Raw genomic sequence first — 25,688 nt, 5'->3', positions numbered from 1 at the left:
GGCTGAGGACACGAGAGAAGAGGGGCAGGTCTGACTTCTCTCTGGGTCCCCAGTGCCTGCACAGAGTGAGCTCTGGGCACAGGTGGTTGCTGTAGCCTTGCTGAATGAACTCACGAATGAGAGTGAGTTAGAGCCCTGGGCTGAGTCCCCACCCTGGCTCTGCCAACCGGCTATGTGACATCTTTGGGCCTCAGGATCCCATCTCTAAAATGGGGCCATGGTTTCTCCCAGATGTGCTACCCTGTGGCCATCCGGGTTACCTGCTGGGCCCAGATTCGCCTTCGTCACTGTGGGAGGCTGTGTTGAGGGCCCTTGTGGGTCTCCCCTCGGCTCTTCCCCACCCCTGCCTGCCTGGCCCTGGGCTCTCTGCCTGCCATCCAGGTCAGTTGGCGGGGTGGGGCAGAGAGATTAGTTAAGGAGATGCTTGTGCTTTGCTTTGCTGCCAAAAGGATTTTTCCCCAAAGCCCTTTCATTCTTTCAGATAAAGGACGTATTTGTCTGGTTTCAATCATGTAAACAAGAGTGGATAATCCCTCCCCATCCCACTCCTCTTATCTTTAGACTACTGGCAGGCAGCATCCAGGGTCAAGTTGAACCTCTCCCTACCTCAGGCTGTAGCTGCTGCCTTGAGTGCCCAGCTCTTCCCCGCTCTCTGTAGCAAAGGCTCATTCTTCTGTTAAGATACAGTTGAAGGCTCCTCCAGGAAGCTTTCCCTGATGACCAGCTGGAGCAAAGGCTCCTTCTCTGGGCTCCCCCAGGCCCTGTGCTGGCCTCTGCCCCAGCCCCCACCTCACTGAGTTGCTGACTGTTTACTGAAAGTGCCTCCAGCACTGGGCCCGGGTCTGACTCAATGTGGGGTCCACAGAGCCAGGCACGGGGCCCGGCCGCAGTGAGCTTGGTAGCAGCTTGCTGAATGAAGGAGGGAATAAATAATGAATCAATGAATGAATGTTTACAATCTCTGTTCATCCCTTGTCAACCAGTATGCCGTATGTTAGTGATGGGCTTAGGGTGGGTCTCGGACATAAATCCTGAAGGGCTGGTAACGGGATTGTGCGGGCAAGGGACACGGGAGGTTGTTCTGCAATTATTATCCATGGGAGCCATTATCCCTAGACTGGAGCCAGCACATAGGCGCAGGGCCAAGCAGTCCTTTGGCCACAACGGGAATCCCCCCAGCCAAGTCCACAGGGAAGCCGTGGCCCTGAGGGGGAGACCTGCCCGAGGTCACACAGAACACTAGCGGCCAGCTGGACCAGAACTCGGGCCCCAGCTCCAGGCCTGTCCTCTTTCCTTCACGTATTTATTCAAACCTTTAGCACATGCCCACTCTGTGCCATGCCCTGTGTTCACAGAAAGAAATCAGAATCGCTCCCCAACCTCAAGTTGCTCCTGGTATCGGGGGCAGGGTAGGGTCAGGAAGGAGACAGGCGGGGACACAGGCACAAGTGGACTCAAGGAACCAGGAGACGGGGTGGCTGTATTAGTAGCATAAGCAAGAGGACAAGGACGTACTGTCTTTATTCAGAGGAGGGAGGGATCATTTCTAGCTAGGAGAGTCAGGAAGGGCTTCCTGGAGGAGGGAACATCTGAGTTGGTTCTTGTGAGGAAGAGGAAGATTTGAAGATGGGGCTGATATCACAGGCAGTGAGACAGCAGAAGCCAACAGGGAGGCTGCCAAGGGTGGGCACACTGGGCTGTTTAGTGTGGTCAGAGCTCAGGTCGCATTAGAGGAATGGTGATATGGGGGACACACAGATAAGGCTGTGCTCAGGAGTGGGGGTGGCCCTTGAATGCCAGGTCAAGGGGGACAGGAGGGAGAAGTGGGGTCCAGTACAGCTCATCCAGCAGAATTTCCTGGCTGCAGGACACTAAAGTGGTATTTGTAAGAGCAAACAGCTGGGACTAACCCAAGAAATCATCAGTGCAGAATTAGATTAAAAGTTACAGCATATCCATGCAATGGAGTTCTAAGCAGCCATTAGAGGTGACGGTGGCAATGGAAAGATGTTCCTACTTGATGTTAAGTGGAGGGGCGCCTGCAGGGCGCAGAGCCTCCTGTGACCGAGATCCCGTTCCAGAATGTACAGTCCAGATACGGACATCCTTGAAGGATTGTGCAGGACAGGGGCATACATGACAACTGGATTTCAGAAAGGAGCAAAGGGCCCCTGAGAAGGCCACCCTCAGGAAGAAGAGGTCTAACTCAGGGGTGGTGCCAACTCGGGGACAGACCAGGATGTAGGAAGGGAGGGGGTGTGGGTTCTACATAGAGCAAGAGGGGACCTGATGCAGGCGCTCTGGAAAGGAGAGGGCTGATGGATAAAATGGAAAGGATTCCGACACCTGGGACCCCAGTCAGTTCCCCTCTGGAACCTCTAAACTGGGAAGGGTTCTTCTCCTGGCTGGAGAGAGAGGTGAGCCATGGAGAGGGGAGCTCGCGGGGAGGAAACTGCTGGCAGCAGCCGACAGAACAGCCAGGCTGGTGGGGGCAGCGCAGGGTGACCGCAGGTTAGCGGAGGGCAAGAAGGTCGGGAGGTTAAGTGTGAGGAAAGCCCCGGACTCCGCGTGTGGCAATGGCCACTGCAGGGACTCACGGTAACGAGAAAGGAGGTTCAAGCTGTTAAAGTGACTTTTCCATAAACAAACAAACAAATGATAAATAATAAATAAGGTGACCTTTCTGAGAACCTACAGGCTGGGGTATGGAGGCTTTGTGAGGACTCACATGGATATGCACAGAAGAAAACTCTAGAGAGTTTAATAGTAGCTATCTTTGGGTGGTGGGATTATGGGTGATTTTCATTTTGTTTTACTGTTTATTCACATCCTCTATTCTTTCCAGAATGAGCACGGCTTGCTTGTGTGAGGGAAAACACAATCCCTTGAGTAGCCGGCAGCCACAGAAACCATAAATTGTCTGGAGCTTAACTGTCTGCAAACACTGGAACATCCACCTCACTTGATCCTTAAAAAATATTCTAACTCAGCGTTGCCCTATAGAATCGCAATGTAGGCCACAATTTTAAAATTTTAAATTTCCTAGTAGTCACATTTTTATTTTTTAATTTTTTTAATGGTTTGTTTGTTTGTTTTTGAGAGAGAGAGAGAGCGCAAGCAGGGGAAGGGCAGAGAGAGAGGGAGACACAGAATGTGAAGCAGGCTCCAGGCTCCGAGCTGTCAGCACAGAGCCCGATGCGGGGCTTGAACTCACGAACTGTGAGATCATGACCTGAGCCAAGGTCAGATGCTTAAGTGATTGAGCCACCCAGGCACCCCAAAAATTTTTTAAACTGAAAAAAAAGGTGAAATTCATTTTTTGTGAAATTGATTTTAATAATTTAGCTTTATTTAACCCAGTATATCCAAAATATTACCATTTCAATGTGTAATCAATATAACAATTTCTACACTGCTTCGGGTTTAAAATTTTTAAAGTAATTTTTTAAAAAGTTAAGTTCCTCAGTTGTAGTAGCTGCATTTCAGGGGTTCAATAACTACTTATGACAAGTGGCTACCTTATTGGACTGCACAGTTTGAGTTACAGAGAAGGGAAATAAAACTCAGGGAGGTGGAGATAATTGGCCAAGCCACCCAGCTGGTAAGCTGTAGAGTCAGGCGTGGAACAGGGGTTTCTGATTCAGAACGCTGTGGGGCTTCCTCCACTCTCATTGCCTCTCCACGGGACAGACTTGGTTTAACTCCTGGGGAAGAAACGTGTCTTCTAGTTTTGGCTGACCATGATTTTAATGTGATACAGTCCATATAATGCATCTGTAGTTCAACTCTCAGTGTTGACGACTTGTCCCATGGTAGATTTGTGGTGGTGAGATTCCCATCTTTGGAAGTATCCAAGTGGACCTTGGATGGCCACCTGTTTGAATGCTAGATCGAGGCTTCTAGACTGAGTGGGAGGTTCCTCACGAGGCTCCAATGTCCTTTTTGGCTCTGTAATTTACAGGGAGGGGAGAATAGGTAACCTTACCTCACCTACTCCCAGCCTGGCTGGGTACTCCGTGGAGCATGATCCCTGCAGGCCCTGGGGAAGAGCCTCACGGAGCTGAGAGGTCTGGGATTCCCTCTCGAGCCATCTGGCCACCACCCAGAGCCCAGGGATTGTGGATCAAGAGATTACACTGATTGGGAAGCAGGCTGGGCTCAAGGGCCCAGCCTGTTTCAATCTGGTAACTGCTTCACTTGCAGGGGTGGGGGAAGGGAGGAAGCAGCTGCCAGGCTCCTTACTGAGGAAGCAAAAGGCTGTTTACTGACCCTCATTTGGTTGTAACGCCAACTGCTAAGGTAGGTATCGTGACCCCTCTTGCCACCAGGAGGCACCCACTGCTGCCCGTGCCCCGCACTGTGGACAGTGGACAGACTACCTGGACTGCTGGGTGGGGGAGGGCCTCCCCGTTTGAAGTCCTTGGTGGCTCCCCACTGCCCTCAGAACTGTGCACACTCCTTCATGCCTTGGGTCCAGTGTGGCCTGACTCAGTCTCGTGCTCCTCACCTGTGCGCTCTGGCCACCCTGGCCTCCTGCTGCTCCCTGAACCACCTTTGCATGGTTATTCCTTCAACCTGGAACTCTCTATGCCCCCTTTTCCACCCCACACACATTTCCCCAACCTGATACATTTCCACCTGCCTTTCCACAGTCAGCCTAGATGTCACTTCCTCTATCTGGGAAGACATCCTTGAGGGGTCACCTCACCCTCTGCGCCAGGGAACCCCGTGCTTCCCAGTTTGTTACGGGGCACTTTGCTGGTATGCTCACCTCTGACTCTCCAGGGCCCAACCAACAATCCAGCATACGACAGGCTGGCAGGGAATGAGTGCTAGAGAAGCAGTGAGGAACCCAGTCCCCTTGCCCCTGCCCCTCCCGCATTCCTTTCCTGTCCCCTCCTACTGCTACTCTCATCTTTCCAGTCTCCACTCGGGCACCACCTCTCTGAAGGGCCCCTTGAGCCCACCTGGGTAGGCTAGGCAGCTCCTGTAGGTTCCCACATTTATCCCTCAATAGCCGGGAGCCCTTGTCAAGTTCCTGAGCCTCTGGGTGCCTCAATTTCCACTGGAGGATAAAATGGAGGTAAATGATGGTTCGTTGTGAGGGTAAATCTAGGTTTAGAACAGTGCCTGGTACATAATAAATATTCAATACACTGCAATTATTAGCATTTGCTCTGCAATGTCATTGTCTCTTAAGTGACGGCCTGCCCCAGCAGACTGTGAGCTCCTCCAGGGAAGGTTTGAATCTGGCTCGGTTCCAGGTCCTCGAAGCCCAGGACCTGGCTTAGCCTGGGTGCAGCTTTGCTGATGTGTGTGATGTCAAACCAGGGTGCAATTCTAGATGAGACTGTTAAAAGGACGCCTTAGGTCTGATGACCATAAGCATCCATTGTGGGTTCCCAGCTTTGGTCCTCTTGCCAGGTTTAGGGGATGCCTCTGGCACTGTGTGTCTGTGTGATGTCAAGGCAGTTGGCACCAGAACTTTTGGGAACAGATGGGAGCTTTTGGGAGTGACTCTCTGAGGCAGTGCCCTCTCCCGACTGAAGAGAATCTGAGAGGGTCCCTGGAGGTGTGCTTCAGGGCTGTTCCCTCTGCCTCTCCTTCCTGGTCATTTTTATCAATGGCTTGGCCAAGGCCACTGACAGCATGTGGATCAGATTTGTAGACGACAGCTAATGTGTTGGATGAGGGAGTTGGGACTAAGCAGACCCCAGCAGGCTGGGACCATGGGCCAAGTCTGACATGATGAAACTGAGCACGGACGCGTGTTGGGCCAGACCTGGCTTCCACAGCTGGGAGAGCACAAACTCTGGGCGGGATTTGGGGGTGGGGGTTGTGGGGGGTGCTGAGCCGCAGCAGCAGCAAGCGGGGAGGGGACTTTGGGGTGTGTTTGCTGCTAGCTTGCTGAGACAGCTGGGGAACGGGGCTGCCGAAGGGCTGGTGGGCCTCTGGCTGTGGGGCCAGAAGCCTGGGCAGCTTGTCGAGAAGGTCATGGACTTGCCCTGACATGGAGACCCACTGGGAAAAGGGCAGGGGAGGGAGGTGTGTGTTACAGCTGGGGTAGGTGGCATTGACAGAGATGCAGGCCTGGGGAAGCAGCTGAGGGGGCAGGGGCTGTGGGGGGGAATGCTGGGACTGGGGCGGGGGGGAGAGCTATAGGGAAGGAGATTTCAGCTCAGCACTAGGAATAACTTTCTGCCCTGGAATGGACCACCTTGAGAAGTAGTGAACTCCCAGTCACTGGAGGTGTGCAAGCAACTTGCTAAGGCCACCCAATAAGTAGACAAAAACCCTGGTCCACTAGTATGACAACATCCATAGTCACAACAACCTGGCACTAGGATGTCAGAGACAGGAAGCCCCATGGCCAAGTCCTTGGGCTCTGGCCTCAGCTGACCCAGTCATGGAGGCTCCCCCAAACAGGCCCCAGGGTGCAGCTGCAGGGAGTCTATCAGAAAGGCAGCTGGAAGGAGGCATCTGGGGGTCCATGACAATCCCTTCAGCCCTTCCAAGCATCATGCCTTGCTGTTCCCCCTCCCCCCCCAGAGCAGATGACAGGCCCAGCAGCTGACAGCAAGTGCCACGTTAGCACCACGTTACTCTTCCCAGATGGCTCTGCCACACCCTCACCCTCAAGCCAACTCCTTCTACGACCTGAGGCAGGGTGCCCAGACTCCCACTTGGCTAAAGATGGGATCATCTGGACCTGGTACCCCCTACCAAGGGCACAAATTTCTCTACTGCCTCTGCCTGCACATTTCCAAGGACAGAGAACCCACTACCTTCTGTCAGCTCCTCCATATGGGCTAGCTATGCTTATTAGAAAGTCCTTCCTGGTGCCAGAATGAAATCCACCTCCAGGGAAGAGAATTCCCCATTCTGGGCCCAGCTCTGTCCTCTGGAGCTACACACACCAAAGTTCTTTGGTTCCATTTTAGATGCTGTGAGCTTGGAGTGCAGAAGTGGGGTGGGAAAAGGACGAGGGACCGGAGGGGGGCAGGCACAGAGCCAGGCATGGGTCTGTGTCTAGTGGGACACTGCTGTCTTGTCATCCCCAACTGCCCTCTGAAGGTCCCTCCTTCCCAGGCCCCTGGGCACCAGGACAATGCTTAACTGGGGCTTGCAAATAACATGCTCACAGATAATGTGCAAGTAACAAGCTTCAACTGAATCAAAAGTAAAATCTGGAGGAGCTAAAGCTGCAGCCCTCAGAGCTCACGGTCTGACCATTGACCATTCTCAACCACTTGAGGAAGGCTGTATTCCCAAGTGTAATAAGGGTCAAGTCCAGTTCCTGATTCCATGAGAGCTGAACTTCTACCCCTTTCTTTCCACTAGGCAAAGAATATCAGGTGTGAGGGAGCCAGAGTGCTCCCGTGGAGGATGACTACTCTGCTCTACCATTAGGAACAACTTCCTTGGGATGCCTGGTTATGACTGGTGCCACCGTGCCATGGTAAGGAGCCCCACTCCAGAGGAAGGAAAAACCACCCCACACCGCAGAGTAAGGGAAGATAGGTCTCCTGCCTCCTCTCCCTCTACCAGGGGGGCTCCTGGTGTCTACCCACCAAGGACTCAGGCTGGGCAGCCCAAATGAAGCTTTCTCCACGTCAAATGAGACCCTCCCAGTGCGATGGTTCTCCACAAAGAAGGATAGTAGGAGTTTTTCAAAACCTCCCGCACATCCCCAGACTCTAATGTGTTCCCAGCCTGCCCCATGTTGAAAACTTTCTCCGGGTGTTCTGGTTCCCAGAAATGAATGAGGTGAGTTTCTGGTCCTCAAGGAACTCCATCCAGTTGGTGGAAAGACCTTCATCTGGACAACACAGAACCCTGCGTCATGGCTATGATTGGCAGGGGCCAGACGCAGGATTTGGCCTAGCCTGGGAACCCAGGCTTCCCAGAGGAGGTGGCTGCTGAATGGAACCTTGCAGGATGAGTAGGAATTCTTTACCATGAGGGGGAAAGACAAGAGAGTCTGCGATGGGTGATAAAATTGGGGAGGTTTTTGGAGTCACCGGACTGATGGTCTAACCCCACCCGCAGCCCACAGCTGGGCTATGTTCCCCTTCTTGATGAGTAAGGCGGTCAGCTGACTGGGCAAGAGGGCCAAGGACAGAATCCCAGAGCTCCCATCTGAGAGGTCAGCTGAGCTCTGCTAAGAAAAGTTGCCCCACGGCTTGAGGGGAGGAGCCAGGACACAGGCTGCCCGTTCCTCCAGCCTCCCTCCCACTTGCTATGTGCTGGGGAGCCCGGACAGCTGCCCCCTGAACACCGGCTTCCAAACCAGACTTCAACAGCCACTCGGCCCAGGACCATCTCCAATAAGTTAGAACGTGGGTGTTTGGGAGTTTTCTGCCAAGCTAGAGTTCCTCAGGAAGGGGGAGAAGGGAGTGTTAGGTTTCTTTGGCCAAACATGATTTCCTGATTCTAAGAAAAATCAGTTTCAAATTTTTACAAGAAATGGAAAGGAAAACAATAAATACAAGGAATGCACATGCACACACATACATGCACACCATATGCACATGTAAAGACACACACCACGCAGTCACACACAAACCCACACACGCACTTGGATTTCTTTGCTGTGATGTGAAGCCTACAAAACATTCTGCCATGTTCGGCATCAGTGAATCACAAACACATGGATTCAGTTTCCCTTGAATGATGCCTGGTTTAAGAAATTGAAGGATGAGGGGAGAGGAGGGTTTGGCAAAGAACAAATAGAGAATTGGAGGCCCTCGCTGGATCCAGATGCTGGGCTGACCCACCCCTGCTTTCTGGTGTCGCCTGTCTGGGGATGTGTGAAAACAAGGCTCAGTTGACTCCCCAAGCTTAGAAGCAAATGGTGGGGCCTTGATGGGCCACCAAAAAACAAAAATAAGAAAGCACCTGCTGGGAACTGTTTTGTAAATTTGCAGGTGGCATCGTGCCTATTCTATGGCCGAGGCCAAGAGTGTGGTAAATAATAGAACTCGAGGTAAGTCTGGAGTCGTGGGACAGAGTGATGCCCCAAAAGGATATCCAGCAGCATCCTAAGTGTCAAGTGAAAGGAAAAGGGCTTCACAAACTCTGTTCCAGCCCAAGTGCAAGATGAAAACAAGATTATGGAGATGAGGGTACAGCATGGACAATTCTTATGACATCACATTGAGTGAAAAAGAAAAAAGAAGAAGCACCTAGATTTCTTTTTGCAGAAAGTAACAGTAAGGTATCCTCCAAGAATGTAAAGGAACAGAAAATTGCCAGTACTCTTTGAGATAAACTGTATATTAAAAGGAAAAGGGATCGGAGTAGTGACAGGTGCTATCACTGAGAGGAAACAGGAAAGGAAGGCCCCCAAGGCTCCAAAGGCTTGACTTTTCTAGTGGAAGAGGCGTAATTCACATGGGATCAATCAGCAGTGGGGCACAGAGAAGAGCGCTGAGAGCTGCAAAGCCCTCAGGACCTACCCAAGCACCACCCATGGGAGGGGAGCCCTCATTCAAGGGCTTTGACAATGCTGTGGCAGGTCCTAACCATCAGACTACTGCTAGGCCAATGTGACGGGAGGCGGGATTTTCTAAATTTTGTCTGAGGCTTCTTCTATAGTCTCCTTGCAGCCGACTTAATTTTTGGAAAACATTTTCAAATGGCAAATATAAGGTGAGAAGGCACACTTAGTCCAGGGGAAAGGAGAGACTTTGTGGGTTGACGGACACATCTTAAGACCTTGAGACTTTAAGAGCTGCATGCAGAGTTATGAAAGCGTGCATCAGTTTGCATGAGAGGCCCAGGAGCCTTCTGAGAGAAAAGAGACTAAGATCCCAACCCCTGCTCCCTGTGATTTGAAGTTAGGGTCAGGGTATACCAGGGTGCCTATGACCACAATCTGCTGGCACTAAAAGTCCCCAGGGCTAATGCAACAGTGGGGGAAAAGGGACCAGAGCTCAGGGCATGGCTGCCTTGAGGAACAACGACTGGGCACTTCAGTGGGTCTAGGAGCCAGAGCAGGAATATGCACCTGCAGTGTGCCGACTTGAACCAGACCATGCAGGACCTGTGTTCAACAGCGACACCATGCGGTAGGAACCAGAGCAGCAGGGCTAGAGGTAAGATCCAATGTTCTGTTCCATCTACTTGGCTGGAAGCTCACCGAAGGAAATAAGCTGACTTTGGCCAATAGTACAGCCTCAAGAGGAAGACACTAGGCTTCCCGCTGTACAGAGGAGTAGGACTATATTCAGCCTATTCAGTTCTGAAGTCAGTACATAAAGCAAAAACCAAGTATAATTAAATTTGCCTTGAAGGTCCCTTAAGTTGCCCATGAAGTTGAGGAGGCATAGTTTTATATAAGTTCACTCAAGGCAGTTTTCTTCCCGACTTGAAATGGGTTTGCTGTTTCTTTAGGTGAACACCAGCTGAAGCAGTCTGCGTACACTCAGAAGCCATGATGTAAAGGGGAAAAAAACAAACCCAATCTCCTCTTCACGCCCTAGAATCACAATTGCTGCAGGGAGAGGCTCACACTTTGAGAGGCACATGGGGACCAAGACTGGCTTAGTGCAAAGCACACCCACCTCAAGAGCACAGCTCTTTGAATGGGAGCAGCCTCCTCCTCCTTTAAATTATTTTTCTCTGTTTCCCACAGCGTATGTAACTGATTTTGTTTAAGTTAAATGCACATATGATGGGACTCCACCAGGTGGGACCCAGAAAATAACTAAAGTGGCAAACCTGAAGTCACACTGGTTTTACAATTAAAAACTCAAATTGTCCTGCGGGCAAACATGTAACCAGTGGGTTCCCCAAGTGGTGAGGCTACAGGGAGAAACGCTCTGGCCAGACTGTGCGCACCTGTGCTCCTTAGCAGTTATATGTATAACCAGTCGTATGTATAACTTTGTGAATGAATAAGTTGGCATTTGGTTTATTTGGTTGCCTCTTGTCAGCATCAGAGGACTGGCCCAGCCAGCTCAGAGGCTCAGATGAGGGTGAGCTTCTGAAGCAGTCAGCCAAGGACTACACCCTACACCCTGGGCTTCATGATTCACTACTAAGAATAAGAGCAAACATTTATAGGGAAAAAAGATAACAGTGGCAGAATTAAGACTGAAGGGTAATGGGGGATTTTTTCCCTCAATTATCTAAAGTGCCTAGAAGTATAGAATTTTATTTATTTATTTTTAATTTTAGACACACAGAGAGGGAGCACAAGCAGGGGAGAGGGGAGGAGGGAGAGAGAGAGAGACAGTGAGAATATTAAGCAGGCTCCATGCTCAGTATGGAGCCTGATGTGGGGCTCGATCCCACGACCTGGAATCATGACCTGAGCCCAAATCAAGAGTCAGATGCTCAACCAACTGAGCCACCTAGGTGCCCCTATAGAATGTTTTAAATACAAAAAAATATTTAAAGGCAACTCCTAACCATCCTCCAAGCGTCAGTTCAAATGTTGGTCATGAAACTTCCCTGAATTCTGCCTTAGCTGCCCTTCCACTGCTCTTAACCCATTTAATATTCATTTATTAGGTACCTGCTCTATAGTAGGCCCTGGGATGTTCCTGTAAAAGAGATAGAGAAATTTATTTTCTTTTCAAAAAATTTTTTAACACTTACTTATTTTTGAGAGACCGATCACAAGCAAGGGAGGGACAGAGAGAGAGGGAGACAAAGAATCTGAAGCAGGCTCTAGGTTTGAGCTGTCAGCACAGAGCCTGATGTGGGGCTCGACCCCATGAACCATGAGATCATGACCTGAGCTGAAGTTGGATGCTCAATTGACTGCACCACTCAGGTCCCCCGAGAAACTTATTTTCTTCAGAATTATTTTTATAGTAAGAGAGTTGTCCTTGTTTAGAAGAAATTCCTCGATAAGCTACTTGGACCAAGAGCTGAGCAGCACCCCACCCCGCCCCAGTCCAAGAGCAGGGCATGCATGGAAATGACTTGTAAAAGACAAGGAGGACAGGATTTCTGGCTGGTCTTGGAATAGGGGTAGAGAGAAGGGAGGTGGGGAGAGAGAAAGAAGTGGATACACCCTAAATTGACCCTCCAATGATCCACACCCTTGTATACTCTCCCTCCCTAAGTGTAGGTGGGATCTGGAACTCGCTTCTAACTAATAGAATATGGCAAAGGTGATGGGATGTCACTCCTGTGATTATGCTATAAAGGACTGTCTCAGAAGACTGGAGAGTGAGGGATCCTCCTTCTTGCCTTGATGAAGCAAAAAACTATGTTGGGAATTGCCTTTGGCGAGAGCCAGCAGGCAGAGAACCACAGGTAGCCTCTAGGACTCAAAGGTGGCCTCCAGCTGATAGCCATTAAGGAGGGGGGCCCTCAGACAAACAGCCACAAGGAAATGACTTCTGCCACCAACTCAAATGAGCTTGGAAATAGATTCTTCCCCAGCCAAGACTTCAGAGGAGAACACAGCTCAGCTTACACTTTGCAGCCTCATGAGACCCCGAGCAGAGGATCCAACTAAGCTATGCCTGGGATTCTGAGCCACAGAAAGTGGTAGATAATAAATGGGGGTTGTGTTAATTGGCTAAGTTTGTGGTAATTTGTTCCATAGTAATAGATAACGAATGTACAGAGAGAGAGAGAGAACCACGAGATGGCTGAAGGGCTTACACTTCTCAGTGTAATCCTTACCTGTGATCTTGCTCCCAACTGTCAATGAAAATTGCTAAATTTATGTACTGTTTGAAGCAGGGATATGTGTGTGCATGGGAGACTGACGAAGGCTGTCCCCTGACTAGTTGCAGGAATGCGAGGGCAGAGGAGAGCCAGAGGTAGTGAGCACTAGGGTTCATGGAGGATGAGGAGACTTCGACACCATCACACGGGGAATGGCTCTGGGCACAGGTGACATGTGTGTGCCGTGTTGACGTGCATGGCACCTCGTCCACGTGCCTGGGAAGGCTGCCATGAACACAGGTGTGCAGGACTCAGACCTACATGCAGGTCTGTATCAGTGTTCCCAGGTGTGCCTGAGTCCAGAGAGACTTTCCAGAGAAAGTGACACGTAAGCTGCAGGTGCTAAGTGAAAGCAACGAAGGAAGAACAGGTCACCCAAAGGGGTTGCCTGCTGAGAGCAAAACGGGTGCAAAACAGGTTCATGAAACATCTCATCTGGGCCTTGGAGAAGCCTTAATAAGTTAGAGAAAACATGCTACATTCATAATATATCAGGAGATATGCTGGGTGCTCCAAGTACATGATCTTATTTCATTCTGAGAATAACCCTGTGAGAGAGGTGGGTGTTGTCCCCATTTTACAGGGAAGGTCACTAAGGCTCAGATGCTGGGACTTGATCAGGGTCACACGTCCAGTAAGTGCTCTTCCCCTGGAGTCTCCTGCAGATTCTCAGCCACACCTACCAGTACTGTTTGCTCACCTCCCTCATTGCAAATTAGGAAGCCACAACTGGCCAAGGGGAGGTTGCACTCAGCTGGACTATGGCATGCCTGTCTGAGGAGGGGGCTCAGGCCAGGTGCTGGTTTGGAGTGGATTCTAGAGACAAGATGTCCAAGAGCTGGAAGATGCTAGACTGTGGGAAGACTGACTGAGCTGGGCTCCAACCCAGGCTGGCTCGAGTTGGGCCTCCTTTCTCTAAAACAAAGTGTTTCTGTGACTGTCCCCTTTCCAGATGGTGAGACTCCTGAAGGCAGGCATAGGATCTTATCATCCTTTGTGTCAACTGCCCACCATTACCACCCATATTTCTTTATACCTCATCATCCCTCTTTGCTCGTCTATTCATTTTCTGTCTCCTGCAAAAATCTGTTACACTGACCACCACCATTGACAAGGGGGACAATGAACCCGACCCCCTCCCAGTATCTCACATAAAAACACAGTGATGCACGTGGTCCTTCTCCATGGAGGGGTCACAGCAACTGGTGACCTTGGCAGAGGGAATTTCTGGCCTAGGAGTGGCTCATCCAGATAGGAATGCTGTTTCACTACTGTACAAAAAAAGGGGTCTGTACCCCATCATGTGGTGTGCCAGCTGTGACTGTGAATTCATTGAACTAACAATACTGAGTACACCCAGGGTTATGAGCAGCACCTGCGGTGGAGACCGGTCATCATCAATCGTTATCAATAAATAAAGAGCTGGGGGAACTGCACACGGCACCTTGAGCTAGGTCTTGCACGCAGAGTGAGGCTTTAATTGGGAAGAGAAGAGGGCATTTGTGGAAGGAGGAACAACGGGAGCAAAGGTATGGAGGCAGAAAAGCATGCGGCCCACTTAGGGGCTACTGACATAATCAGCCTGATCCCAGGGACGTGGCATAGGAACGGGGTGGCAGGTTCTGCTGATACAGAGGTGGCCTGGCACCCAGAATTGCAGGTTATCGGACCTGGGAGCAAATGTGCCTTAATGTGTATCCTCCCACTGCCCTGGAGCGGTTACTCTGCAGAAAATCCCTGACCTCTGAACTGTCGAGGCAGCTCTGGCGATTTTGCTCTGCCCTGAGTGGTCACATGGGAGTGGCTGCTCCTGGAGGACAGGGATCACAGCCTTGAAGTGTCCAGGAGCAAGCGCTCGGGGAACTGTGGGCGACCGATGAATGGATGGATCACAGTTGAAGCTAAAGGAAGGTGAGTTCAAGGACAGAGGGTTTGGGGCTTAGAAATGTGTCATTTTTTCCCCCTTAAGAAGGTTCAATTCTCCCTTAGTAGGAGAATATGAAAGCACTTCCATTTTTCAGTGACACGGTTGCTCTGCATGAGCCCAAACTGTATAATAAACAAAGGAAATGTGTGAACACACACTGGCTTTTCTCAAGTTAATACCGCATTCCATTCCCAGCCCAGAGAAAGCACTTCTGTCTAGTGAGAGACAGGACTTGGAGAGCTGGACAGGCCCTTAGTCGCTAGGTAAGCTGGGTAAACCAAGGCCCAGAGTGAAGGTGCCTTACCTAAGATCATGTGATAATTTGTGGTAGCAGCATGTCTAGGTCCCAGGTCTCTGACTGACTCCAGGCCTTTTTAAAAGTCAAATGACTTGCCCAAGATCACACAGCCAGAAAACAACAGCGCCAGGGTGGGAGCCCAGGTCTGTGGGACTCCAAGTCCATGCAAACCCTCTGTCTTTGAGGTATTTCTGTTCTGAGTACGTGGTGACACCTGGGCAGTAAAGGACGGTCATGGCAAAGGACCGTAAAGCCACCTAACAGGATTCCTGCGCCTTATATCATAATAAATCCAGGGAAAAAGGAGAAAAGAGAAGAGTCTTCTGCTTCTTCCATTGACACACTTACCTAGCTGTCATGTAACCATCTGTTTTCTCCCTCACAGCCTGTGAGCTCTGCCAGGACTGACCCTCATTGATCTCTATATGTGCAGCACCCAGGACAGGGCCAAGTGCCCAGAGAGCACAATGCCTGATTGTTGAATTCCTTCACTGATTCACTTGACAAGTATTAAAGAGTACCTACTATGTGCCAGGCACTTGGCTAGGTCCAGAGTGGAACCTCAGCAGACTACTGTCTCTGCCTTTACAGACTTTATGGTCCTGTGGGAGATCAAGAAACAAGCAAACAAGTGAATACATACAGGACAACAGTGGATGGTAAGGGCTGTGCCGGGAAAGGAATAGGGTGTGGTGAGGCAGAGTGAAGGTGGTGGTGAGGGGGGATGGGTGGGGCAGGCCTTTCTAAGGCAGTGACGGTGACATGGAGATCTAAAGAAGAGGAAGAGGAGGGGGAAATGGGTGATGGGCCTTGAGGAGGGCACTTGTTGGGATGAGCACTGGGTGCTGTATGTAAACGTTGAATCATGGGAATCTACCGCCAAAACCAAGAGCACACTGTATACACTGTATGTTAGCCAACTTGACAATAAGTTATATTAAAAAAAAACAAACAGATCAAGAGGAAGAGATATGAAGTGTTGGAGGCAGAAGGAACAGCATGCGTGGAGACCCTGAGGTGGGGGAGGGTTCGGTCTGGTCTAAAAGGCCAGTGGGACTGGAGTGAGTGGGGCCTGGCATGAGGTGGGTTGCAGGCAGGGAAGGATCAGGCAGGGCCTCTGAGATCAGGGTAAGGGCGGGAGAGTTTGTTCTAAATGCCATGGAATGTCATGTTCATTCGGGTTAATGAATGGCATGGCCCAGATGGCTTTTCAGGAGGTAACTCTGACCACTGGGTGGAGTATGGGTAGGAGGGGAACAAGGACCAAAGCCAGGAGGCCAGTGAGGTTACTGTGGAGTCTGGACCCGTGTGGTGGGGGTGAAGCTGGGTTGGCACTGGGAGGCAGAACCAGACGCAGTCACTGGCAGACGGGCTGGTGGTGGGGATGGGACGGGAATAAGCAAGGAGGTTTGAATAGCTGGGTGGACGGAGCTGCCGTGTAATGACAAGCAGAAAACAGGAGAAGGAACTGGTTTGTGGGGTAAAATCTCAGGCTGGTGACACTAAATTTGAGACACCTGTTGAATATCCAGGAGCGATGTCAAATAGGTAGTTCAAGTGTGGTGCTCAGATGAGAGGTCTGGGGGGGAAATCTGTACTTGGAGTGTTGGGCTTCTGGGTCGTACCTCAAAGCCATGAGAATGGACGAGAGAAGTCTCGAAAGCGACGACATTCAGAGAGGAGTAGAGGAAGAGAAGCTGGGATAAAGGGGCAGAGAGCAGGCAACCACAGAGGCAGGGAGGAGGGGAGCACCAAGAGGAGGATTTCACGAGGGAAAGGGGGGGATCAGCCGCTCTATCGAGTGTAGCAACTGCTGTGGAGAGAGAGGTCACACAGAGCAGGAACTGAGAGTGTCCTTTGGATTTAGCAACATGGAAGCTACTGGTGACCTTGACAGATTCACTGACCCAGTGAATGACTCAAAAGATGCATAGAGAGGAGATGACAAGCAGAGTGGGTTGGGGAATCAGGGAAAGCTTCTGGAGGGAGGGAAGCTGTGTTTCAGCAGAGTCTTGGATGGGATGGAGGCTGAGTCCTGAGAGACCTAAGTGCTGCCTGCAGGAAGTCGAACTGTACTTGACAAAGCACCCCTGCGGGGAGTAGAGAGTGCCTCCCAGCACTAGAGGGAAAGGGGAGAGGAGTTGGCTCATGTCTCAGGGCTCAGCATCAGGGAGGCTGCGAAGCGATGACCCTGCCCTAAGGGACAGACCCCACTACCCCCCTCCAACACACACATACAGGTCTCAGAGATGTGTGCACCTCCCTCCCTGCAGAGAAGTCCTGGGAGGTGAGGATTCCAAACCCACAGCCTCAGAGCAATGAAGGGCTCTTAGACAGCACCTGGAGCAGCCAGCTTGTTATAGGTGAGGAAATCTGAGACGCAGAGAGGGGCAAGGGCTTGCTCAAGGGCACACAGCATGCCATTGGTAGAGACAGGTGATCTCCAGTGATTTCCAGTGGTCCTCCCCCAGTGAGTAAAGTCTGAATTCTTAAGCCTGGCATACAAGGTCTTTCATGCTGGGGCAAGAACCTCCCCCCAACTTCAGCTCCCACCACGGTTCCTCACACTCTGTGACCCAGTCCTTCGAACATCTAGCACATGCAAGTATATAGTCTCGTACAGTCCTTGCAACAACCCTTTGGAGTAGGTGCTATTATTCTCATTGTATAGGTGAGGGAACTGAAGCTCAGAGGAGTCTGGGAACCGTCCAATGTTGCAGAGCTGAGCCAGCATATTATCTCATGAGTGTCTCCAAAGTTGTCTTTTCCCCACACCCTGCTGCATTCACCATAAAGAGCCCCTCTGCTGGGAAGCAATCCCTGAACTCCCTGGCCCTGAGCTACCTGGGAGCCAGGTCACGTCCTATGACACCAAGTCACTTTTTTAAGTCACTAAAAAGTCCATTGAATGGGACTGAAATAACTGGTGCCACTGAATGACCCGGGCTTCAGCAGCCCGTGCCACACCCGAGTGCCCATAAAGACCCCCAATCGCAGTTTTCAGGCCAGCCACCCACAGCAGGAGCAGGGCACCTACTGAATCTGTACAGAATCTTCTCCCCTCCGAGCCCTGGCCTCCCAGCCAAACACCTGCCCCTCCCTCACCTGGAGACCACCAGTGGCAGGATCAGCATCTTCAACATCCTCATCAGGAGCTCTCCAGGAAACTGGAAGTAACTAATTTCCTGAAAATGCAGGAAGAGCTGGGGTTATAGCAGGCAGTACCGACCTCACAGCTGCTCCATTCTTTACAACGTTCAAAGCCCTGATTCACCCACCCTCTCTTGTCCAGCACGTGGACAGCAGAGTCCACAGAGGAAGCACTGGCTTTGGAGCCAAGCAGACTTGGGTTCTAATCTTGACCCCCTGTAACTAGCTGTGTGGCCTTAAGCTAGTTACTCGATCTGAGTTTTTCTCATCTGTAACAAGGGTAACAACTACTTCATAGGATCATTTGGAGGCTTAAATGAGAGGAGGTACATAAAGCACCTGGCAGAGTGCCTGGATGAGAGTAAATGTTCAGTAATCACAGTAAATGACAGCTCTCCTCCACCTCTGCACCATTCATCTGCCCATTCATGGTATAATTCATGTAGCAGATGGTAAGTGGCAAGAGGACAGGGCCATATACTGTTCACACGTTCATTCAGCCCATATGGCCAAGCATCGTGCTGGGTACCCCAGAATGAATTAGGCACAGTTCCTGCAACGGAATTCTCAGTCTAGTTTATGGGGAGACTGACTCATCCACAGAGCATGACATTCTTGAGTCAGTTTCTTCTTCTGCATTGGGCCCATTCTCTGGTGCCTCCCCACCCCCAACCCATCCTGGCATCATCATGGGTTCTTGCCAGCCTCCTGGCAAAGGAGAGAGAATCGGGTTGGTGGGACACCATCCAGTATAAAGAGACCCTACCGAGCAGAGTTCTTACATTGGCTTCCTCACAGGCCGCTAGGTCTAGCCTACCCTTGGGGCCTTGGATTAGGTCTCCTCGCCTGTCAGCTGTCTCCAGAATCACATGTCCAGAACCTGACAGCTGAAGTAGAAGGGGTCACTAAGCCCAGCTGAATTTCATATGAATTTCATATGAACAACAAATAATTTTTTTAAATGTTTATTTATTTTTGAAAGAAAGAGAGTGAGTGATAGAGTGTGCTACTGGGGGAGGGGCAGAGAGAGGGATACAGAAGATCCAAAGTGGGCTCTGAGCTGTCAGCACAGAACCTGATTCCAGGCTGGAACTCACAAACTGTGAGATCATGACCTGAGCCAAAGTCGGACCCTTAACCAACTGAGCCACCCAGGCGCCCCAACAACAAATAATTTTTGTTATTCACTTGAAATTCAAATTTAACTGAGTGTGCTGTTTTTAAGTTTTTAAATTCAATTTAATTGTTTTGCTATTTCTAGCAAACCATGCTTGAGGCCACCTTCCTGAGGGTAAGGTTGTGGGTGAGGCCGGTACAGGGACTTTCAAGCACCATCCAAGTTAAATTTTTGTACTTGGAACCATTTTTTTTAAAAAACATAACACTTGGTTAATAGTCTGATACTTTGAAAAGCCCCAACTCATAGAATTTTGGTGCTGAGAAAGGGGTTTTAAAGATCTAGTTCAGCTGAGCCAAGAGAGGGAGGGGACATAGCAGTGACTGTGCAGGACCAGAAATCAAGCCTCCTTGTCCCGTTCTACTGTGGTTTCCAATGAGCCAGAAAGTCTTTAAAAAATAAGGGTGAATGGGAGAGAAACTTCTGAGTCCCATGAGCATGAACAAAAATGCTTTATTGTACCCTTATGTCCGATAGTAGTCTGGCCAAATATAAGATTCTTAGTTTGAAAGAATTTCCCTCCCCCTTGTCTTCTAGATTCTAGAGTTGCTTATGATGTTTGGAACCATTCTTCCTATCCCTTAGCTGAGACTTGTTCTATTCCCTCAGATCCATTGAAGGAATATCTGTCAATTTCCAGTTTTCTCTAATTTTCATGAGGTGATGTACCACAGGACGAGATTTTCTGATTTTCTTCTTTTTTTTTCTTTTAAATTCATAGTGGTGTGCATATTTTTTGCTTCTGAGAAAATGTCTTATATTCTCTGTGAAATTTTTCTCTCCATATGTTCTGCTAGCTCTCTCTAAAACTCTTATTAGGGAGTTGGATGTTGGACACCTCTGACTTCCTTATATTTTCTTTTATTTTCATCTCTTCTTGTTTTACGTTCTGGGAGATCCCTGCAACTTTATGCTAGCTACTGACATTTTTATTTTGGCTCATAGATCTTGAATTTCAAAACGTCTTTTGTGTTTTTAGATTGTTCTTTCTTTTTGCATCTTGTTCTGTTTTACAGTCACGATATCTTCTCTCACATGTCCAAAAAACTTAAGAAAAGATTTAAATGTTTTTTTCTATTTCCTGCATTGTCTCTGCTTTATAGAGACCCTCTTTTCTGTTTGTTTGGTCTCTTTCTGTTAGATGCTTTGACCTTGGCTTCTGCTCATATGTAAGTGTGAGGCACTAAACTTCTGTGTGCATGAGTGAAGCTTGTCAAGTGATGGCTCCTCAAAGGAAGGTAACAGGTGACAGTCTGACTTTTGTACTGGGGATAGGATGGGATGGGGAGGAATCCCCTTGAGAGCAGAATTTGGAGATGTTTTCTCTGAGGCTTCAGTTAGAAGCCTCTTCCTAACTCCAACTAGGGGGTGAGGGTGTGTCTAAGCCCAGGTGACAGCAATCTTTGGGGATCCCGCTAATTGGTGGGACGCATGTGCCTCATCACCTCCCCTCTCCCAACACACACAGGTGGGCCTGATATCCCTAAATCAAGCTTCTCTGGCTCTTTGGGACAGGCAGGACAGTAGAGATGGGTGGAAAGGAGTCTCCCCATTACATGAACTGGAGGGGACTTAGGGGCCCAACTGCTCTGGTTAACAAAATTCCAGCCAATGCCCCTGATTTCACCTCCATACTTCACGTGGCCTCCTGCAGCTCTGTGCACTTTCAAGTGCAGAACCTTTCTAGAGTCCTCTAAGCCAAAGTGATGTGGCATCCACTTCTACAGACACAGGTTTTAGCTTTCTGTGCTCCTACTAAGTGCGATCATTCAACTCTATCCACTTCCCTTCTTGCCTAATTTATGGTACTCGCTCGACTTCTTTTCTCCACTATCTCCTTTCATATTCTCCTGGGAGTTTATTTCTTTAAACAATTCCATTACTGTAATTTTAGTGGGATTCCAGGAAGGAAAGGAAGATGGATGCAATTGTAAATTCACCGTGGTTTCACCAGAACTCTCAAAATAATCTGTATTTTTTTAATGAGATACTATTTCCAAAGAGAAAATCTGTGATTTTCTAAGTTCTTTTCACAAGTAGGACATTCTTCCATTGTGCAAATTGTTTATGACTTTTGACTGTTGCATAAGCTTACAAAATAAGGGTTTAGTTTCTGAGTCACTGGCAGAGATCACAGAAACAACTCCTGGATTTCAAAGTAAGATGCTGGGAAAGCCAATTCCTGCCAAATAATTGTTCTAAGACTTCACATCCTTTCTTCAATTTATCTGGCAGGTTAATCCAGACCGGAACACATTTGCATTTCCAAGCAGATGGGGCAGGCCGCTTTGGCAAAGGAGGCCCCGGAGGAGCTTGGCTTTTAATGAGAAGCATTCCAATTTGTTTTCACAAAATAATCTTCCTGCAGGAAATATATTTTTTGTTGCTCAGGGAAATTAAAGAAAGTAGATTGCAGATTGTTTGTGCCATTGCCAGTTTAATTCGGCAAAAAGTCAAGGGTTGTCTCTGTGACAAGCGCTGAACTAGACTCACATTTTGGCTCGTGAAAGCCCATGTGATATTCATCAAGTTAAATTCTGATGGGAGGGATAGACACCTGCACAAAGGGCTCCGAAGCAAGACAGCTGGCAGCTGGTGACAGCAGAAGGCTGAGCGTGGCATGAGTGTGGGAGCAGAGTATTAGTTCAGAGTGAGGCAGGTCTGGAAGAACTTTTATAATATATGGAATATGAGATGGTTCCTGGACATAGGTCGGACTTGGACAGGTAGATAAGGGAGAGGGGAGTGAAGGACCAGCCACTCAGCACCGCTGTAATTCATTCATTCTTCCACATGCTGTATGAATCCTTGTTTATTCTCAGAACAATCCTGGTGGACATACAGTGCCCCCCACTCCAGATGAGGAAAACAAAGCCCAGAAAGGAGACAGCATTTTGCCTAAGGCCTCACAGCCATTTACTAGTAGAGTCAGAGTCCAGGGGTCTGGGAGCCACCACTGCTCCCAGAGTCCATGCTTCTCCCTAAATAGCCGAGAGTGGCTTAACAGTGTTACTGCTGTAATAGGGGCTCAGTTCTCAGGGACAGGGTGTTTCCCTTTTCATGGGGGACCAAATCTGATGCCTTGAGCCCCAGGTGTATTGACACCTGGTATCCGTGAGCTGCAGGAAGAGGAAATTTATGAAATAGGGGATCTTCCAAGAGCCCATCAGCAAAGACTCCTTGCACAAACGCGAGACGAGCTACTTTAAGCCCTTTTTCGGCCAGGCCTCATCCTTAGCCTTGTCTTCGGCCTGCCTAGCCCAGTTATAGCAAAAATCCTGCCAAGTCAGTTTAGGGAGAATGCCCCCTCTTTACCTTCAGCAAGAATCCTGCTAAGTTGATTTAGCAGGAATCCCTTCACCCTCCATGTTTCCTCTTAGCAATTTTCTATGTGTTGGCCCCTTACCATGCTCATTGGCTCTAAATCCTCAGCTGTCTTTGTTGTGTTCGGACTTAAGCCTGATCTCTCTCTCCTATTCCCATGGTCCTGAATAGTCCTGAATAAAGTCTCCCTTACTGTTACAACAAGTGTCAGAATAATCTTTTCTTTAATGCCGTATGAGTGTCCTTCCCTGTCCCGTGGGAGATGGGTGCCGAGAGGGAAAGGGGCCCTTGCTCAGGCCGTCACACAGGCCGGAAACCTGGGGGCCTGCCCTGATTTCCTGCCCTGCATCCAATCCGCCACCACATCCTGAGGGCTCCTCTTTTGGAAACAGGTCTCACAAGTGCCCTGTTCATCATGCTGTAGGTCTCACCCCTGCAGCCACCCTCTCATTTGGTCCCCTGCCTGTAGCACTGCCTCAGCTTGCACTCAGCACCAGAATGATCTCTCCAAGCTGAGATCTGACCATTTCACTCTCCTGCCCCAAACTACTCATAGTTGTCCCAGGCCTGTGCTTGGTGATGGGATCCAGAGGCCCGACGGCCCCTGAGCTCCAGCCCCTGCCTCATAGTGTACGTTCCAGCTGCCATGAACAGCCTGCTCCACACATGCCCAAATCTTTCATGGCCCTGCATCTCACTCCTGCTGTTACTTCTGCCTGGTGTAGCCTTCCTGGCTCTCTGTTCATCTGAGCTCCTGTAAGAGGTGTTCTCTGATGCCTGCCTTGCATTCTTACACGTCCTCATTCTTCCTGTTCCCATGCCTCTTGGCCCTGTGGTTCTTCTAAGGAGATGTCCTTGCCTCTCACTCACCCGGTGATGCCATTTGTAACCACTTCCTGCACCATTTTATTGGACCTCACTCCAGTCCTGCAGTGTTTTATCACACCCGTGCTACAGATGAGAAAACTGGGACCCAGAGAGGCAGAGTGCCTCACCCACTGTCATGTCACCAGGGAGTCGGAGCGTGGGACTGTGATTCCCAGATCCCTCAGGCCCACACACCCCTCCTCGATGGGGACCCGGTGAAGCTCTGGGTGGCTGACCTGTGGTGATAGGCGACGGGTCCTCAGGAAGAAGCCGAGAAGGCAGCCCACGGTGACAGATAGCACAGACAGGATGAGCAGTCCGTTCCGCTTGCACACATCCCTCCCTCGTGCCAGGACGGCGCCTGGCACCATGGTGAGCCCAGTCTGCTGGCACAAGGCACAGCACCATTCCATGCACGTGAGGCCAGCCGGGGGCTCGGCGTCCCAGCCAGGGGCACTGGCTGCTCAGCAGGCAGGTGGTCAGGGTTGCTAAGCACCAGTCGCCAGCCCCACGGCCATGGCCTGTGTGTCTGCCCCAGAGGGAAGCCACAATCCTATTACCGGCTGCGTCATTAGGAGCCAGGAACAGATCAGGGCCTGGGAAATTAGAGCAGGCCACGTGGTCTGGGGGTTTGGACCTCAAAGCCAAGTGCACCTCTTAAACAAGGGAGGGGCCCAGAGACTTGCAGGAGGAACAGAGGGACACTTGCTCGGTTGGTTTGATTTTTACCCCCACTTCATTTCAGAAAGAACTGAAGGCAAAGCAAGAGGATACTAGCAATCACTAACGTTAAGCATTTATCACATAGCAGGTGCTATTCTAGAAGCACATTACTTGCATTAGCACATTTGATCTTAATACCGATTCTGAGATGTAAGTACTGATACGTATCATTTTACGGATGAGGAAACTGAGGCAAAGGACATGTGTTGTGCGCCGGCCTGTTCTAGTTGCTTGACTTATGTGAATCATATGGAATCACCCAACAACCCTAAGACTCCAACCTTCATTTTACTGAAATGGAGACCCCAGGAGTGAGAGTCCCTTGGTCATTTTCACAGAGGCAGCAGTAGCAGAGTGGAATTCAGGCCTATGTTGGTTTGATTTCCACCACACGAATAGATGGCTTCAAAAGTGCTCAGCAGTATTATGGGGGCTACAGGATTTGAACCCAATGGATCTGGGTTCAGACTTGGGGCCGGCCATTCTCTGTGATGTGTATCCCTCAGGTTGCTTTAAGCCTGAAGCTGGGAACCCTGTCAGCTCTCATAGCCTATCATTTTTTAAAATGACACAGCCCAAGGGACCTATTCAATTCCCAGCTCTGCCGTTTACTAGCTGTGTGGCCCCGGGCAAGCCATATAAGCTCAGGGTGCCTCAGTTTCCCCATTTGAAAAACAAACATAATAATAGCATCATTAGCGCTGGTGTGACTTCCCATCCAGAGATTATTTGTGAAAGCAGGGGTGAACTGCACTGTGCCGAGCAGGGCAAAGTGCTGTTAGGATCATCGTCCACATTTAGCCATTTTTGTGAGCAAAGTTTTCTTTTTGCTCTTTTTTTGTGGCCTGGCCTGCCCTTTAAAGCTACAGAGAATTAACTCTAGTCTGTCTCACCAGGAGTCTGTAATCTCATTAGGGGCAGTCAGGCGGCAGCAGGGAGAGCATGCGTGTGCACAAGGGGTCCTCCCCTGACGAAGGGGGGAAGGAGGAAGATGGAGAGGAGAGGGCAAGGAATGGCAGGGAGGGCTGGGGGGTCCAGGCAGAGGGGGCTGGGGTGCAGGCCCTGAAGCTGTGCACAGAGCTCCCGACTGGGAGGGGGACCCCTGGATGTTGGTCCCAACTTAACCAGCTCTGTGACCTTGCCTTTTTTGGGCCTCAGTCTTGCCCTCCTTAGAATGAGAGAAATGGCAGGGGGGTTGGGGTGAGGGCTGTTAGGGGTGTGGTGCCTGTTTGGTTCAGTCGGTGGAGCATGTGACTCTTGATCTCGGGAGTTGTGAATTTGAGCCCCACTTTGGGCACAGAGCCTACTTAAAAAAAAAAAATTAAAAGTCTCAAAAAAAAAAAAAAAGGAGAGAAACATCTTCTGAAGGGCCTCTCTTTGCCAATAGCTTCGGGCGGTGAGAGTGAGGTGGCTACCAGTCTGAGAGGTGTTTTTTCTCCAACTGTGATTCTTAAAACCAGGAATTTCCCGATAAACCTTCAACTCCAATGAATGTCTCATTTTCCAATTAACCAGACGGTACAGTTACTGTT

The 25,688-nt window shown here is 49.9% G+C and overlaps 1 protein-coding gene across 9 annotated transcripts in view; it reads right to left on the bottom strand.

Annotated features, from left to right (window-relative positions):
- SLC1A7 (solute carrier family 1 member 7) overlaps positions 1–24,090 on the bottom strand; it is a 44,998-nt gene extending 20,908 nt beyond the window's left edge. For 3 of the 9 annotated variants that reach the window (XM_053895233.1, XM_053895230.1, XM_053895236.1), the window contains exons 1-3: positions 23,670–24,090; positions 18,848–18,952; positions 18,021–18,100 (exon numbers count right to left, since the gene is read on the bottom strand). In XM_053895233.1, the coding sequence (XP_053751208.1) occupies positions 18,021–18,100; positions 18,848–18,952; positions 23,670–23,846 (362 nt within the window). In that variant the 5' untranslated portion in view covers positions 23,847–24,090. Of the gene's footprint in view, positions 1–15,440; positions 15,572–18,020; positions 18,101–18,847; positions 18,953–23,669 lie in introns of those variants that run through there. The other 6 variants (XM_053895235.1, XM_053895214.1, XM_053895212.1 and 3 more) reach the window with 4 other exon arrangements.
- Positions 24,091–25,688: the final 1,598 nt, after the last annotated feature.

The sequence above is a fragment of the Panthera pardus genome, unplaced genomic scaffold (assembly GCF_024362965.1).
Source record: "Panthera pardus isolate Hobbes unplaced genomic scaffold, ASM2436296v1 HiC_scaffold_11, whole genome shotgun sequence".
In the NCBI taxonomy this organism is placed as follows: Eukaryota; Metazoa; Chordata; class Mammalia; order Carnivora; family Felidae; genus Panthera; species Panthera pardus.
Note: the sequence above shows the minus strand (reverse complement) of the source record. Positions and strands in the feature narration are given on the sequence as shown.